Source organism: Lineus longissimus, chromosome 10 (assembly GCF_910592395.1).
Source record: "Lineus longissimus chromosome 10, tnLinLong1.2, whole genome shotgun sequence".
In the NCBI taxonomy this organism is placed as follows: domain Eukaryota; kingdom Metazoa; phylum Nemertea; class Pilidiophora; order Heteronemertea; family Lineidae; genus Lineus; species Lineus longissimus.
The window spans coordinates 3292021-3307595 of record NC_088317.1 but is presented as its reverse complement, the minus strand read 5'-3'; the positions used below and the strand labels follow the sequence as shown (position 1 = coordinate 3307595).

At 40.4% G+C, this 15575-nt stretch overlaps 4 protein-coding genes across 5 annotated transcripts; 2 read left to right on the top strand and 2 right to left on the bottom strand.

Annotated features, from left to right (window-relative positions):
• Window positions 1-233: 233 nt before the first annotated feature.
• On the bottom strand, window positions 234-4047 carry LOC135495181 (programmed cell death protein 10-like). The gene is made up of 6 exons (XM_064783658.1): window positions 3656-4047; window positions 3346-3399; window positions 3024-3150; window positions 2555-2681; window positions 2138-2308; window positions 234-1717 (listed from the first exon to the last, which is right to left on the bottom strand). Exons 1-6 carry the CDS (start codon window positions 3725-3727, stop codon window positions 1633-1635), a joined length of 636 nt encoding a protein of 211 aa, XP_064639728.1. The 5' UTR covers window positions 3728-4047; the 3' UTR covers window positions 234-1632.
• Window positions 4048-4264: 217 nt separating this feature from the next.
• On the top strand, window positions 4265-6055 carry LOC135495178 (short/branched chain specific acyl-CoA dehydrogenase, mitochondrial-like). Its single transcript, XM_064783654.1, has one exon. The coding sequence runs from the start codon at window positions 4341-4343 to the stop codon at window positions 5616-5618; it is 1278 nt and encodes a 425-aa protein (XP_064639724.1). The 5' UTR covers window positions 4265-4340; the 3' UTR covers window positions 5619-6055.
• A 399-nt stretch (window positions 6056-6454) lies between these two features.
• Window positions 6455-10361, top strand: LOC135495179 (WD repeat-containing protein 73-like). Of its 2 annotated transcripts, none has more exons than XM_064783656.1 (9): window positions 6455-6493; window positions 6876-6955; window positions 7245-7312; window positions 7540-7631; window positions 7890-7978; window positions 8252-8365; window positions 8523-8641; window positions 8984-9282; window positions 9388-10361. In XM_064783656.1, the coding sequence occupies exons 2-9, from the start codon at window positions 6876-6878 to the stop codon at window positions 9631-9633; spliced, it is 1107 nt and encodes a 368-aa protein (XP_064639726.1). In that variant the 5' UTR covers window positions 6455-6493; the 3' UTR covers window positions 9634-10361. The 2 variants fall into 2 exon arrangements, with proteins under 2 accessions (XP_064639726.1, XP_064639725.1); XM_064783655.1 differs by having other exon boundaries at window positions 6455-6687.
• Window positions 9129-12564, bottom strand: LOC135495180 (uncharacterized). The gene is made up of 3 exons (XM_064783657.1): window positions 12233-12564; window positions 11573-11794; window positions 9129-10755 (listed from the first exon to the last, which is right to left on the bottom strand). Exons 1-3 carry the CDS (start codon window positions 12306-12308, stop codon window positions 10100-10102), a joined length of 954 nt encoding a protein of 317 aa, XP_064639727.1. The 5' UTR covers window positions 12309-12564; the 3' UTR covers window positions 9129-10099.
• Window positions 12565-15575: the final 3011 nt, after the last annotated feature.

The window sequence follows — 15575 nt, the reverse complement described above, 5'->3', positions numbered from 1 at the left end:
CAGAGGATGAAGTGATTGGTACAGTAAAGGCAGTAAGGAGCCATCTGTACATGTACTTTCTGGATAGCAGTTCTGTTATGAAGTATTCCATTACATGTAAATGCCAGGTGCTGCCATACTCAACATAACTAAAGTTCCAACTGCTCCTGACCGATTCCGCAGTAAATTTGTTCTCCTTTCTTTTCACTTGCTTTCAAGTCTTCTTTGACAAATGATGAAAAAATCAATTGTTTTATGTATATGTCATTTATTCAACTTACGCATAATTTAAAAATATAGGTTTGTAAAAATTACATTTTGGATCTAAACCTAAATTGTAAACTTTACATACAGGTATCGCTACATGGAGTGGTACCAACAGGTTAATTTTATCCCCTAAGGCAAAACATGATACCAATTTTTGGTTGTTTGATTCTGAAGTCATCTTATGTTATGAGCCACAGAGCAGAGGACTTTCATACATCTATGCAAGAAAGGAACGAGGCAGCTAGAATTGTATGACAGAAAGTAGGATCTACAAGTAGTTTTGAATTTCAACAGTTTTTAAGGTTATGGCTCTAAATATACAACCAGATTAGTCCATTTCCATTACATACAAGGGCCTTTATAACAAGCCAAGGACATGTGTTACTGTTAGAAGGGAGAAGTCTCAAGATATATGTATATACAACTAAATTCATGTAGCAAGCAGTCTTTTGAATATACATGTACATGTAACCCTCACAAATGTTACTCAAACAACAAATTGTTTTATAAAGCCAGGTCAGAGGATGAGTTATTTTTTCATTACTCCTAAACCACTAAATGTAATAGATATCAAATGTTAAAGGGAGTCTATGGTGGAGAGCCAGGTAGGTCAGACTAAGTTACACAAAGTCACCAATAGGTCACTCCTATCTCACAAAACATCAAAACCTTTTACACTTGTATGAGGAAAATGACTATCGCTAAACTGAACAAGACCCTGTCTCCTTACAGTGCAGATCAGTCACCTGAACTTACTATTTATTTATACTTGGTTGAACCCAACAGAAGATATGTCACAGAAACAGAACAGGTCAAGAGGCATTTGCTGATATGTTAAAACCAAACAGAATATGATTGGTCTTTGCCAATTTAAGCTGCCAGCCTCAATTTAGTAGTAAGTGTACTCGTATTTACAGGACTACTCAAGAATAGATAGAAATTTTCTTGAAAGGACATTATTTCAATGCACTTGATTATTTTCGTCCTTATTTTTATTCCACCCTTTTACTCAAAATTGAGAAAACAGCCTCAAGTGTGTAGCCAACAAAATCCCAATAGATGGGTACAGGCAAAAGAGGTCATGCAGTGACGTCATTTGGATAGCATTTTGAACATCAATCTGTGTCCGTGATATTGACCTTGAAACACTGTTATACTCCTGTCGTCAAATCAACAACAAAGTGTGCCGATGATGTAAATTTCATGTCCAAAACTGTGTCGTTTTCTGTGACCCAGTAGTCTGCATGGCCTCTAAACATGTAGCTAGGCACACAAAATGAATCGAAAGCATTTGTTGGTGGCCAATTTTTTAACCCTAGCATACATAAATAAATTACAGACAACTAAAGATATTTTGGCAAACTGCCACCAAGATGAGCAGATCTTCTAAGATGAGGCCACCTTCAGTGTCTTCATGATCAGATTTGTCTGGTGGATAAGATGATTCGCGCTGATGTAAACATCATTTTGACTGAAAGGAAAAAACACATTACACATATTAGGTCTGCTTCCCTCAGAACTAATAACCATTTCGTTCCCATATCTCCTATCAAAATACTTATATCTCCGAGCCAAGTACCCATATCTTTTATCCAAGTACCCATATCTCCTATCCAAGTACCCATATTTCCTATCCAGGTACCCATGTCTCCTATCAAAGTACTCATATCTCCTATCAAAATACTCATATCTCCGAGCCAAGTACCCATATCTCCTATCCAGGTACCCATATCTCCTATCCAAGTACCCATATCACCTATCAAAGTACTCATGTCTCCTATCCAAGTACCCATATCTCCTATCCAAGTACCCATATCTCCTATCCAGATACCCATATCTCATATCCAAGTGACCAGTATAGGTAAATATTTCAGAGCTTTTCAATACTTACTGTCCATCTTTAAAGTACGTCTTGAGTGTATTGCTGAATCGTTTGGAATATTTGACAAACTCTCTCTTCTGCTGCTCCAGATTCTGTAACTGTGGATTCCCCCTGTCCTTCATCTCCTCCGTAATCTTACTCACCGAATCAAGAAGGTTTCGGATGGCATTCGCTATATCTCTGAAAGATAGTTTGATTGCAAATTTACAAATGCTTCATGGATTTACATAAAGGTTTGAGAACCAGTGAGATTTAGGGAATGGAAGTATGGACTAAAAATACAAACATGACCATTCATTGGAAAGGTCTTGGCAAGCACTACACAATGAGACCATTGGTGTCTCAACTAATCTTATTCCAGGCATATCATACAGGTTCTTATATTTCAAAATATGATTCGAAAACATTAAGGCTAGTCCTACTTACTTAATTGTTTCAAGAAACTTTTTCCTGTCATGGATCTCATCTGGTATCCAGCTCAGGATCTTCTTCAGTGCCCTAGACTTGACATTCAGTGTTCGGTAGATATCCTCGGACCGATCAATTTGGAATTCTGAAACATTCGGGTACAATAAGGCATGGTGATCAGAGTTAGGACTCTAACATGCCCAGCTTATTCAATAAGCTGGGCATGTTAGAAGAAGTTAAAGGAGTGGACGGATTTTTTCTACAACTTCTACAAGATGTTTGTACTCCTGCTTCGTTAGTAAACTATACTTTTCTACCATCTTTGAAGCTGTAATGGTTTTCTAATGAAAGAAGACTACCAGACCAAGAATGTCTTACCACCAGACCATTACAAAGTTGAGGACAACTTCTCCCTCAACAAAATCTAACCTCACCAGCGGACCAGAAGTAAACCGAAAGGAGAACACTGTAACTCTCCTGTACTAACCTTCTGATTCATTGATTTTTTCTAGCCTAAGTAGAGCTTCACACATATCAATCTTATTGAAGACTTCACCCTTGTGTAATAACGCTTTGATGAGATCGTATGTGAAACCTGGATGAACTACCTCGACCTGAAATCATGGATGGGCCATGGGTGACACTTCAAGAGACTGGTACATATATATTACAATTAATATTTAGGCTACAAAGTGACTTATATAGGGTAGATTTGATTCTGAAAATCATGGCCAATTTCAGAGATTTTCACAAGTCCCCCAACTTAATATGTGCTGCTGTACCTCCCCATCTCATGCAACGAATCATACCTTTGTGAAAGCAGCTCTCAATGTTTGTGCAGCAGCAATGTCTTTCTTTTCCAACTGAAAACATAACAGAGACGAAACCGATGAATTATAAAACCTTGTGAGTGAACAACTTTGTTTGGTGTCATAAATGTCAAGACCACAATGACAAGCCCTACACTGCGCCATCATCAGGACAACTGGCTGTAAAAACAAACATATATATCTAACTAACAGCGGTCAGTACATGAATGGATCGAATGAATATCATCATACATGTCATAGCCTCCCGATCCTTCTCCAGGCCGATAGGTAATAAAGTAAGTATACACACCTTTTCAAGTATTGGACCAATGACTACTGGCAGTGCCATTTGTGAATGCAGGGTCTCCTCTCCCATGGTCATTGCTTCTATTTCAAATCAAAACCACTCCTCAATTTGCAAAATGTGCAGTGTACTGTAAAGGGAGTGACAGCCCAAATCAACTCCACCCAGCTCAGAAGCCAAAAGAAATGTCAACACACTTCAGCAGACCAAACTTGTAGAGTCAAAAAAACTATGTTTAAGCGAAACAATTGACATGCTTTTGGTCTTGTTTGAAGCTTTACTTTCTTTTCTTCTGTTTGATTGACAAACGGACTGAAAATATTCAACACTTTTTGAGGATAGCGGTATTTTGTGAGGAACTTCCTTCACAAAAATAAACAAAATCGTAAGTCCTAAAGAATTCTATCTCCACCAAATGGAGATCTGCGCAAGCATTCTCCAAGCGTCGTCAATGGTGGTCATTGTTTTGAAACCGTACTCGACCTACTGTCTCTGCCACAGTTAGACTCTGCGAGAATTTCAGCGGGTGCATGTAAAATTCGACAGACGGACCGAAGACCGGGAGATTGCTGCGCAAGCTCAGTCTTAGTTTCACGTCCTGCTAATAGGCGCCGTTAGAGTCGTTCTGGCAAATTTTCCAAAAATTATATCATAAAACACCTAAAAAAGCAGGTTTATAAGGCAACCAAACATGAATTTCTTAAAAAATGTTGTCCAGTCGCCATTTACTAGGTCAGTACTTCGAGCCAGTATCCTTCGACCAGCAGGTGTGACGATGAACAGTCAAGAAGTAGGTGTGAAGTTCATGTCTTCACAAGTTGGGCCAGTTGACCTACTTTCTGATGAAGAACAAATGATGAAAGACACTGTCAGAAAATTTGCACTTGAAAAAGTTGGTCCTCTGGTGCGGGAGATGGATGCCAACTCTCGCTGTGACCCATCGATACTTGCCGGCCTGTTTGAAAATGGCTTTATGGGGATGGAAATCGATGAAAAATATGGCGGCCCGAACTGTAATTTTATCATGACGATGGTCGTGATTGAGGAACTCGCTCGTGTTGATCCAGCTATTGGGACACTTTGCGATGTTCACAATACGGTTGTAGCGAATCTCCTCAACAAGGTGGCGTCAGATAAACTAAAGGAGAAATACCTACCTCAGCTATGCACGGATATGGTTGGTAGTTTTTGCCTCTCGGAAGCCGGATCTGGTAGCGATGCATTTGCCTTGAAGACAACAGCTGTTGAGGACGATGGAAATTATGTCCTCAATGGGACAAAATTGTGGATTACGAATGCAGAACATGCCGGTATCTTTATCGTTTTTGCCAACGCTAGTCCGAAGGACGGATACAAGGGGATTACCTGCTTTGCTGTTGATCGGGATACTCCCGGTCTGTCAATCGGAAAGAAGGAAGACAAAATTGGTATCAGAGCTTCCAGCACTTGCCCTGTCAATTTGGATAATGTCCGGGTACCAGCAGACCATATCGTTGGAGAATTAGGACATGGTTATAAGTACGCTATTGGTCTTCTTAATGAGGGACGCATAGGGATAGCAGTACAGATGGTTGGACTTGCTACCGGTTGTCTTGAAAATACATTGGCCTACACTATGGAAAGAAAACAATTTGGTCAAAGAATTTGGGATTTTCAGTCAATGCAACATCAGATTGCTCATGTGGCGACGCAGATTGAAGCAGCTCGGGTTCTTACTTATAATGCAGCAAGGCGAATGCAAGCGGGTCTTCCATTCGTGAAGGAAGCGTCAATGGCCAAGTATTTTGCAGGTGAAGTTGCTACCCTGACGACTTCAAAGTGTATGGAATTCATGGGCGGTGTAGGATTCACCAAAGACTATCCGATTGAAAAATATTACAGAGACTGTAAGATTGGAACGATATATGAAGGCACAACCAACATACAGTTGAACACTATTGCCAAGTGCATACAACAGGAGAAGCATTAGTGTTTCTTGTTTACATGTGTTATCAGTGCGGTGTTCCTTGGTTTTGTGTGTGTAGGGTACTAACAAAAGTGACATTTGCAATTTGTTTTCATGTTGTGTTTTCTGTCTTCCACCATATCAGGGGATGTTTTTGGAAATACCGGTAATGAGTACAAGAAGTAAGTTAAATCATGCTACATTTACCTCTTTCTTGTGATCATTAGGCCTATCACAGGGACTTTTGCCCAAGTCGTGATAATTGTAATTATGAAAAGTGTAATATATATGACATCAATAATAAATAAAGACTAGTCTTTATGCTGTGTGGCTGTGACTAATTGAAGTAATTTGATGACCAACCGAAGAGCAACTATGTACTTGGAATCTTCTCTATATCTGATCATACTAGTATAATGTACATGTACATGTAATATGTGAATAAATGCACAATAGTACCCAACTTCTCAAAATAAGACCTACGACTCTACTTTATTAATCTAGTTTCAGAATGTTACGAGGTCAGACAAGAAGATTATTCCTCAGGTGAAATTGACATGCGCAACTTGTAGTCAATTTGAATAGAGTGGTGATAATCAAATACTGGTTTGAAGACAAGAGACAATGTCACATCCCAGCCCAGTCTCAATTGGGGAGACTGCAGACAGACCAGACAGAGTACCTCTGATAGTTCAGAATATATAAAATCAACACCCGCTCTGAATTTCAGTAGCTAATTTCTAAAACTGACTGTCACAACCAACAACACGACATGTCCTGAAAATGCTCGAGTACTGTAAAACTGGTCAGGAGCCATACTTGGTACTTCTGTAAGTAACACTTCGTGATTTATTTTGCATTTTGTTTTCGTAAAAAAATTACACTTTTGCCTTTGCAAGGTCAATAAAGGTCTTACAGTGGCATATAACTAGTCAGCTCGATAGCTTACTGGTAGTCTGTGATAACTGCGCGCGAACATGAGCTGATTGTCAAAGAATTCATTTGATTTTTCCATCCAAAAATCGAAAAATCTTGAATCTAAAATCCTTATTTTTGCAAGCCTTGCGGCGACAGTGTCCACCTCATGACTTGTGTGAGTTAATATACATGGACATGGTTCTCCACTCATATGCAATGTGGTGATGATGATGTTGATACAGGCCATAATTAATAGATCGCTCTCCGTCTTCCTATTCCAGAGATCATGCCCACTGGGATTAGGATTTATGTCATAACGATTAACATCATTAATCCATTCCACAATTGTATTTCGTCTTACAGATGAAAACAGCCTTTGATCCTGATCCTCGGTTTGTGGACAATGAAGATGAAGATGACTGGTTATTTGCCTCCATGAAGAGGTGAGCTGAGGTCTGAGTTTGACTCTTCTTGATGACACACCCTCATAAAGAAGCAGATCATGGAGATTTGATGGGCTAACACTGTATCAGGGTGTTGGGGCTGGAGATAAGCCGGCTAAAACATGTTTTTGGAGCATGAAACTCTTGGCCCAGGACTCTTAATTTCAAAATGTTCAACTTGAAGAAAGTTGCAGGTCTCCCGAGGCTTGGATCTTGTCAAAACTTGCCTGGCGAGGGCCCTGCAGTGCCTCGATCAGTCTGTAATAACCCTTATGTTTTGTCTCTTCAGGTACAAAAACCTTCATATGTTTGACCTTCAGTATCCAGTGAAGTCACTGGCATGGGTAAATAGTAACAGTAAGTAAGTACTTACAACCTCTTTATTAGGGACACCCACCCTTTGGGCTGACAATTTCGCTCATTTTGGTGATACCGTGACCAAAATGAATGAAAAAGTGTTAAAAAAACTGCAAATAGGAAATTGTTGGTATTTGAATTATTCTATGGTTGCAGCACTAAGACACCTTCAAGGGTTGTCTATAAAGACATGTTTCTTTGTAACAAAGATTTACTTCACTTTCCAGCCATATGTGTCGCTACAAGAAAGCCAGTCGGTGCTGAAATACTGGAGTTGAATCTTCCGGAAAAACTTCTTGCTGAAACACGGGAAGATGAGGTAAGAATCAGGTTTCAAAAACATTGAGATACCTGTCTAAATTTGTAACCTTCCTCTTTTGTTTCAAACAACTGCTTGATAGGTTGGTTGGAAAGTGGCTTTTTAGCTTGATTTGTGTTCCTTTTTGAATAGTTATCGTTGTTACTTACACTGATTTGAAGAGAAATGACTAAACAATATTTCAGGCTTACACTACTGGTCCCTCGACACAGTGACTTCAGAAAGCCATTCAAAGATTCTTCAACTCTTATTTTTCAGGGACTGTGTAACAGCCGTGATTTTCATCTGCCATCTGGTGGACTCTGCGAAAGACATATAGTGGATGTAAAATGCATTCCTGAATCGAGGTAATACTGGGACGAGGGACTTATGTTCTCTTCTGTTCTTCCCCCTTCTTTTCTCTATTCAATTCATTGTCTTGTGGCAGTGAAATTTCTTCAGGGATGAATTAACCTTTATAACTGTTGCAAGAAACTGTGTAATCCCATCACTAACCCACCTTGAGGAAATTGGGGTTAATGTTATTTTCTTCGGCCCTGAGCAGATTTTTTTTTTCTGATGCCAAAAATGCTGATTGACCTGAACTCGTTTACATGAATCTCTTTTGTATTCCCTTCCAGGCTTGTGTTTTGCTCACATGAGGCAGACAACTCAGTGTCAGTCTGGCAACTTGGAACAGACACAAAAGACGTCATCCAAGAAGTGAAGATACTGAAGAACATAAGTCCCAATTCGTATCCTTTGCTTAGAGCATCAGGTTTCTTCTATGGAACTCGATGGTGGATGCTGATGACCTCAGGACCTATAACTGAGATTCACATGTTCAATTTGTAGTTTGGCAACTCGATCTACTCTCTCAATATCAATATATTTTCCTTGATGAATTCCCAGTGATCCATCTCTCATTGCTCTCCATGACAACCATGTCAACAAGGTAGCATTTGGGTCCACCACGTCTAACATCAGTTTGTCAGATGTAGAGACTGGAGAGAATTTGTACAATACACTGGGTAAGTCCATCGGAGAAATGTCCTTCTAGAACTGGTATTATCAAACCTGTTATTCTTTATGGCAGGGAATTGCTGTGGTGATGTACTTTTCTGTAAATGCAGGCTAGTAGCATCTCGGGGCTCGTGGAACAACCAACCAAAGTAGACAGCAGCTTGTGATGGACTCATTCTCCCATGCCGAAGTAAGAGTCACTAGGCATGTGAACTCTTCTGGTGCCCAACTGTAGTAGCATGCAAAAATGCTCTCTAGAGGAAACACAGCAAACAATAGGAAGAATCTAATTCAATCTACTTGCAGTTGTTACATTTATTCGTGGCTGACTGAGATTTTTCTCAATTTAGGTTGCACAAATTCGTCTCGTCTCATCGGCCTTGACTTTCAAAAGGAGAACATAATACTCACATGCACACAGCAAGGCCATTTCAACTCTTTTGACATTCGGGAAAAACCTCCCACCAACTCTGTGGAGATTTTTAACCCTGACCCCAAAGACTCATGTGCTGCAATGTGCGTTAAGGACGATGTTGTTGCTGTTGCCACAAGGAGAGGGAAAATCATTCTAAAGGATTTGAGGAGTGCTGGAGATGTCTGTTCTCTAGATACAGGGTTGTGTTCAGGCGGAGCTGACGTCTGTGTTCAGGTAAGAAACAGTTTAGTATATCCAGGTTATGGTAAATTACTTTCCTATTCGAGTAACGGATAAACGATTTCAAACATCTTTCTAAAATCCGGTTGTTTCTTTCAGTTTTCACCCAGTCAAGATAACGTCCTCTCCCTGTCCGGTTACAACCAGAATGTCAATGTCTACAACTATCAACAAGATACGATATGTCCACTATTCGTTCATGATGGCCACTGGAAAGCAGACGGATTATCAACGGATGTCAAAATTTGGACGCATAGTTGGCATCCGGAGCAGAGTCACCTGGTGTTGTCAAGTGGAACTGATGGTAGTCTCCATGCATGGGATTATGTAACTGATGTGTCATGACCCTTTGCTTGGAGTTCTCAATATAAGGGCATACCAGAACATTCTGAGATATATTCCGTGATGTTAGAAATTTTTATTGGCGTTTTGAGGACAAACTCACAACCAGAATGCCTGGATAAGATCATTTTGATTTTTGTAAATTATCTGGCTTCTGCCCCCATGAAAAAAGTGTAGTGAAATATCTCTTTATGCATTTATTAGAGAAAACAAAATCACACATTTGATCTTTTCAATGGTATCCATGAAGAAAGTAGGGCAATTGTAAAACAAGAAACACTGAACTGCAGAAACCGAACACAGGATGTGCCGAAACCAGGGTCTGAAGACACCGTCCTATTGCAATCAAATTGGTCATTTCGCTGAGCTGAGTTTTCCCAATCTAAATGTTGGCACCTGGAATCACATGATCAAGATAATAATCAATGAATACCTATAAATTGTTCCCTGTAACCATGGTAACTGTCAATCATGTTTCATCATGTTTGGGTGGGTTTCCATTGACACCACTCCCGAATGGATTATCTTCCTTTTTGGGTCCAATATCATAAGCAGCTTTCATCCGAGGAGACACTGGTCTGTCCTTATCCATTTTTGCTGTATCATCATCCTTTTTCACCTCCAAATTGTCCTTTTTCTCCGCACTCCCAAAAAATCTCGACAAATAGCGCTTTTTTAACTTATCAACATTGTCCATAATATCAGAAGAAATAAATCGTCCAAAACTAAAAGCTAAGGGTTTTTTTCTTTTTTCTTCCCATAAGCGATTTGGATCAAATTCGTCCGGTTTTTCTTTCGCTTCTTCATTGTGTTTATGCTCCCCGCTGTGTAATGCGCTGTCAGGGTCGACACCTATTGGTCCGTCTGGTATATCGCTCTCAGTTTCCTTCTCGTCTTCATGTTTGTGATCTTTCCCTCGCGTCTTGTCCCCGTGCATGAGGATGCCGTGGACGTCTTCCATGAGGTTCCCAAGCTCCATGCTTCCTCTAGACTTGGCATCGTCCTCGATGTGCTTGGCATCCTCGAGGGCGTGATCCCGACCCTGGGCGCCATCTCCGTGCATCAGGACACCATGAAGGTGGTCCATTGCATCTGGGACACCAAAATCTTTTTTCAACTCGGGCCCTGGAACATGATAATTCAAATGATTAGTTTGTTTGCCAAATACAGTTTGGACTTCTTGTGGATGTCATTGAGACTGAGAAGAGCTGTCCTTAATTGAGAGGTCCCTGATTACAGAGGTCAAATTCAATAGAAACAGCTGATTTAAGACCAAATGTCAAATGAAGTGTCCTTAATATGAGGGTGTCCTTAATGGACAGTTGTTCACTAAGGGAGTTTCTCCTATAGTTTGTTTGGCTGTAGGAGAGACAAAATATGCAGCTAAGACATTGTCACAATCACTGGCGTACACATGCATCACACCACTGGACAGTCAGTGGTATAACTGATTGAGACATTGACGCAACACTGGACATCAGCAGAATACCTGATGTGAAAGACACAATCGGAAATATGACTTTGGATGAAAATAGAGACAATACCAGTATGTCACATCCAGAATAACTTAGATACTTAACTTGAGGAGTAACTGCAGGACCAGAGACACAAGGGTGTGTAGATATAATTAAGACTTCTCAAGCAGGCAGGACATGGTTGAGATCGTGGCATGTGTTATTTTCACAACCACGGACAATTTCATTCCGACAGTTAACGACATAGATGGACAGGTCCCTTTCTGTCCAACTGTCTCAGCAACACGACAGAATCTTTACATATCAACACCTACCACAGGCACCTGTACCCCAGCGACCCCAAACATCCCAGAGACTAGTAGATGCCCGAGAAAACATACTTCTGATGATACGTTCTCTGGGGTGTCTACTGGTCTCTCTGGGATTTTTGGTGGGTCTGGCCAGGGTGCCCGTTCCTGTGCACCTACCATCCTGGCTGAGGTCATGGGACGTCCCCTTCCCGTCCGGATGCATAAGCGTATCATGAAGTTCAGTCATTCTATCCTGGGGCCCAATATGTTTCTTGTCGTTCAACATTTCGTCCATTTCTTGTAGGGCTTTCATTTTGTCTTCCCCTCTGTGGTCCTCACCAACCTTGGCATCGCCGTGCATCAGTACGCCGTGGAGGTTGTCCATGGCGTTCATTGGACCTGAAAATGGAGAAGAAAACCACAACATATACCTTCGATGTTCTTCTCCCAGCAATTGTATTTTCACAATCGTCCATGGCCCGATTCTCGGCGTCAGCAGTGACGTTTAAGTCATAACGTTGTACTATTGAAACTGAAATTTACTGAAAGAGATAGAGCTTGCTTGAGCTAACGCTGGCGTTTGCCTCTAACGCAGATTGAGTAAATGGACCCATTTCGACTATAAGAAGACGGAATAAGGTTGTGACTATTAGGAGCTAGGACAACGTAGGTGTGGAGACGGGGGAATCTACGTGGACAGGACATTGAACGCTGTCCGAATTTTCCCGGTCAAATTCAAAGACTATTCCCGAAAAGGGGAGCGTTCGCAGCCCTCCTCTCCTTTTGCTTATGCCTGCAGAGACAGAGAGGTAATGCGAAATGGGTGATTTTTCTTACCGATACGTTCATCAACCGCTCTTCCAAGGGCGTATCCGACAAAAGCAAGACCGAGAAATATTACAAGTTTCGCCATCCTTTAATCTGAATTAGTTCGTCTTTGCTGTTACCCTGTTTACCCTTCGTACTTTTGCTTTCAAATGAAAGTAAAATATCCCAATTGATCAGTTTTTTAATCAAAATTAGAACGTTGTCCTCGGTCCATGGTTATGCCATTTTACGTTTATGTCGCGCATTTATCCGAATCTTTGGGAATGTCCTGTCAAAATTTATCATCAAAATTTTGCCAACACAGGTCAGTTTGTCATATCATCAAGAAATCAGTGTATATGAGATATACATTGTGCCACGCTGTGATTGAACACGTAGATTAATAGAAATCAATAGGTTTTCAAGTCGTGACACCATCTGTGCCAAAACGGACCGTGCGACGGTGACGTCGATGGACCCCAGATGGTGTCGTTTCGCAATGCGTAGAATATTTCGATATTTGATTGATTTTGTATGGGCCATTTGTTTTGATTGTTGGAATGAGCCTTTTGCTATGTCATTTACTGGGACTGAGGTGCCAATCATGAATGAAAAATAATCCCTGCAAATTACTGTAAAGTCGGCCCTGTCCATTCCGTCACGTTGCCTTTTCCGCCGACACTCCGGACGAAGTGGACCGGCCTGCGAATTTTTTTCCTGAACCTTTCGGGCAGTACAGTGTACATTTGTACACAGGTTCTCAGCTAATCAGAATCCGATAAATCTGAAGAAAGCACCACATTGTCTAGTGAAGTGCGTTGAAAACAATCAGTCTTGAAAAAACACATTGCACGAAATGATAAATTTTGACTACTGTATGCAAAACAGCAGGTATGGCTATTCTACTTGTGTCATTTAAACCCATTTTGCTTGTATAGTTTTGTTAACTTGCCATTATATCAATAGATATTTCTGTAAAATGATGCTTCAAATAACGCTGTTCTCAGCATACAGTATCACAATATACTGGAGGAAGACCATACACATGAGGCAGTATCGAAAGACAAGTCTCATTGCAGAGAAACATATTCATACTGGAGGAAGACTATTCACATGAGACAAGCCTCATTGTATATTCATACTCAATATGATATCTGAAGGACTATCCCTTGGATCTTAGAGATGGGCTATTGTTATTGTCCTTTCTGTAGGTATGTTGCAGGCAGCATAATTCAAATATCTAAAATCTAAATAACAAGGGAAAAGAAACGCATTATAAAAATAAAATATTAAGTAAAAAAGAAAGAGAAAAATGTTGTCCACAATCGAATTCGAACTCGCGACCGTTGAATCGAACATCGTATTCTGCCATTTCTGACGAGCGCTCTACCAACTCTGCTCTAATGTTTCTAACACGTCTGACGTTATGTATTTGTCGGTTTACAGTGGGGGCCTGTACATATTCATTGAACCATAACAAAATATATAAATAACTTAAATGAGTCTATTTTCTTATTAAATAATACATTTTTTACTTCATTATTTACATCATACATTTTACATTTTATAAACAAGAAAAAAAAGGTGCAAAAAAGCGATTGCCTTTGCAGGCCATGACCATAAACTCACACTTTTTATGAGAGATGAATGTTTTAAACCTTTCAAGCCCTGTGCTAAATGACACAGCATGATCACCGAGCATCGGTTTACGTTCAAAGAGTTAAAATCTGATATAAACCTTTCCCAATGAAACCGAACAACTGGGTCAAAGTTCGAGTGAGAAGGTTATATTTCAGCTTGGCCATGGTTACCCCCCCCCCCCCCCGAGTGTGTCATCTTCCTGGAGATAAAGACCAGTGAGTGTCTAACCTTAGATACGTTGCGCCTACACCTAACTCGCTGGTCTCCATCCTATCACTAACGGCTACACTAGAAGTGGCTACGGATGACGGCACTAACTGCCAGTCATGAAATAAACTGCTATCAGAACCTTGTAGGCCTAACCCACTTCTAATCTAGCTAAAATGACCAACATGTACACCACTAAAGGAAAAAAAACCTGTAAATTCAAAAAGATATCGTGACAAAAATATTAAAAAACAACTGAAATTAATAGAAGATTTTGCCTAGATGGGGCTAAGGAAGATGACACTGTATTCAATGATAAATTTATCGACTGACTTTAGCAGCTAATTTAATTCAAATAGTACACAGACTAATTTGAGAAGGGGAAAGGGGTCACAAGAGCATTCAGGCTTGAAAGGTTTAAATTACATTAGTTTCAACCTTGAGTTTCAAAGGTACAAAACACACTGTGCCACAGTGCAAGATTATGTGCGGCATTGCATTGTCAAATACATACAGGTGATCTACATACAGGTGATCTTCAAACATGTTGATAAATCACAATTTTGAACAAACATTTTGCCTAACAAATTGTAGCGTTGCATTACATTACATTACATTTCCTGAAACTAGAGCATCATCCTGCTCTGTATCAATGAGACGCGTTGGTGTAAGCGCGGAGAGTTCGTTCATTAAGTTTCTCCCTGACGGACGTGATTTGACACTCGTCGGTAGTTTTCAGCGTATCCTGATCAGGGCTTGTTGTACCTTTAAAATATTAGAATGAGAATGACACACAATCAATTCATAACAGAATCCTCAGCAAGACTTGGCAGGAAATCTCCTCTGTACATTCTTGTTGATTCCTCCTTTCGATGTTCTTGAATGTATAGGTGGCGTAGCAAAAAGGTATCTTACTTCAATCACATAATCAATCAATGGCATCGAAAATAACCAGACTGTGTATCATTCAGTGTCCAAGCTGATCCAAGGATCGAGACACCTACCTTGACCTATCTCAACTACAATCATTCGTAGTCATCCCCAAGTCCATGAAAATCCAAGATCCGCAACCAGTCCTCTCCTGTGGACTTCTTGAACCTTAAAAAAACTGAACCAGGACTGAAGCATTTTTTTCCTGAACAGAGAGACGGAGGAAACACAGTCGACTCACTATCTGCACTATTACTATAGAGAACTACTCTGGACTCTTGGGTCTTTGCGAGATTAGTTTCTCTGCAACCCGAGACGGAATGATGAGCATCTCATGTTCAACTTGCTTTCATTTCGCAGTCAGTTTATTAGTTACCATTGTTATGCCTTAGAGGGGGCAAAATGGTACTGCTTAGACAAGAAGTCACTCCAACAGCCACAGGTATCTCTTCAAAAACATCTCAGCAACACGTTCGACCCAGCTAATCTGTCAGCGTGGCTGACAAGTAGGTTGGGAATTGTGTGTGATCAGTTCTCTCAAAGACGCCCGAGACAAGGATTAAGATCTTGTGTTTATAAGTTACCATTGTTATGC

Excerpts from the sequence above, each read along its gene's own strand:
- LOC135495181 (XM_064783658.1), bottom strand. The coding sequence starts at position 3,727 with ATGACCATGGGAGAGGAGACCCTGCATTCACAAATGGCACTGCCAGTA. Across the intron at positions 2,309-2,554 it reads AAGTTTCTTGAAACAATTAA|AGATATAGCGAATGCCATCC; the intron begins GTAAGTAGGACT and ends ACTATCTTTCAG. Across the intron at positions 1,718-2,137 it reads ACGTACTTTAAAGATGGACA|TCAAAATGATGTTTACATCA; the intron begins GTAAGTATTGAA and ends TTTTCCTTTCAG.
- LOC135495178 (XM_064783654.1), top strand. The coding sequence starts at position 4,341 with ATGAATTTCTTAAAAAATGTTGTCCAGTCGCCATTTACTAGGTCAGTA.
- LOC135495179 (XM_064783655.1), top strand. Across the intron at positions 8,366-8,522 it reads AAGAACATAAGTCCCAATTC|TGATCCATCTCTCATTGCTC; the intron begins GTATCCTTTGCT and ends ATGAATTCCCAG. Across the intron at positions 8,642-8,983 it reads GAATTTGTACAATACACTGG|GTTGCACAAATTCGTCTCGT; the intron begins GTAAGTCCATCG and ends TTCTCAATTTAG.
- LOC135495180 (XM_064783657.1), bottom strand. The coding sequence starts at position 12,308 with ATGGCGAAACTTGTAATATTTCTCGGTCTTGCTTTTGTCGGATACGCC. Across the intron at positions 11,795-12,232 it reads AGCGGTTGATGAACGTATCG|GTCCAATGAACGCCATGGAC; the intron begins GTAAGAAAAATC and ends CTCCATTTTCAG. Across the intron at positions 10,756-11,572 it reads CCATGACCTCAGCCAGGATG|GGCCCGAGTTGAAAAAAGAT; the intron begins GTAGGTGCACAG and ends ATCATGTTCCAG.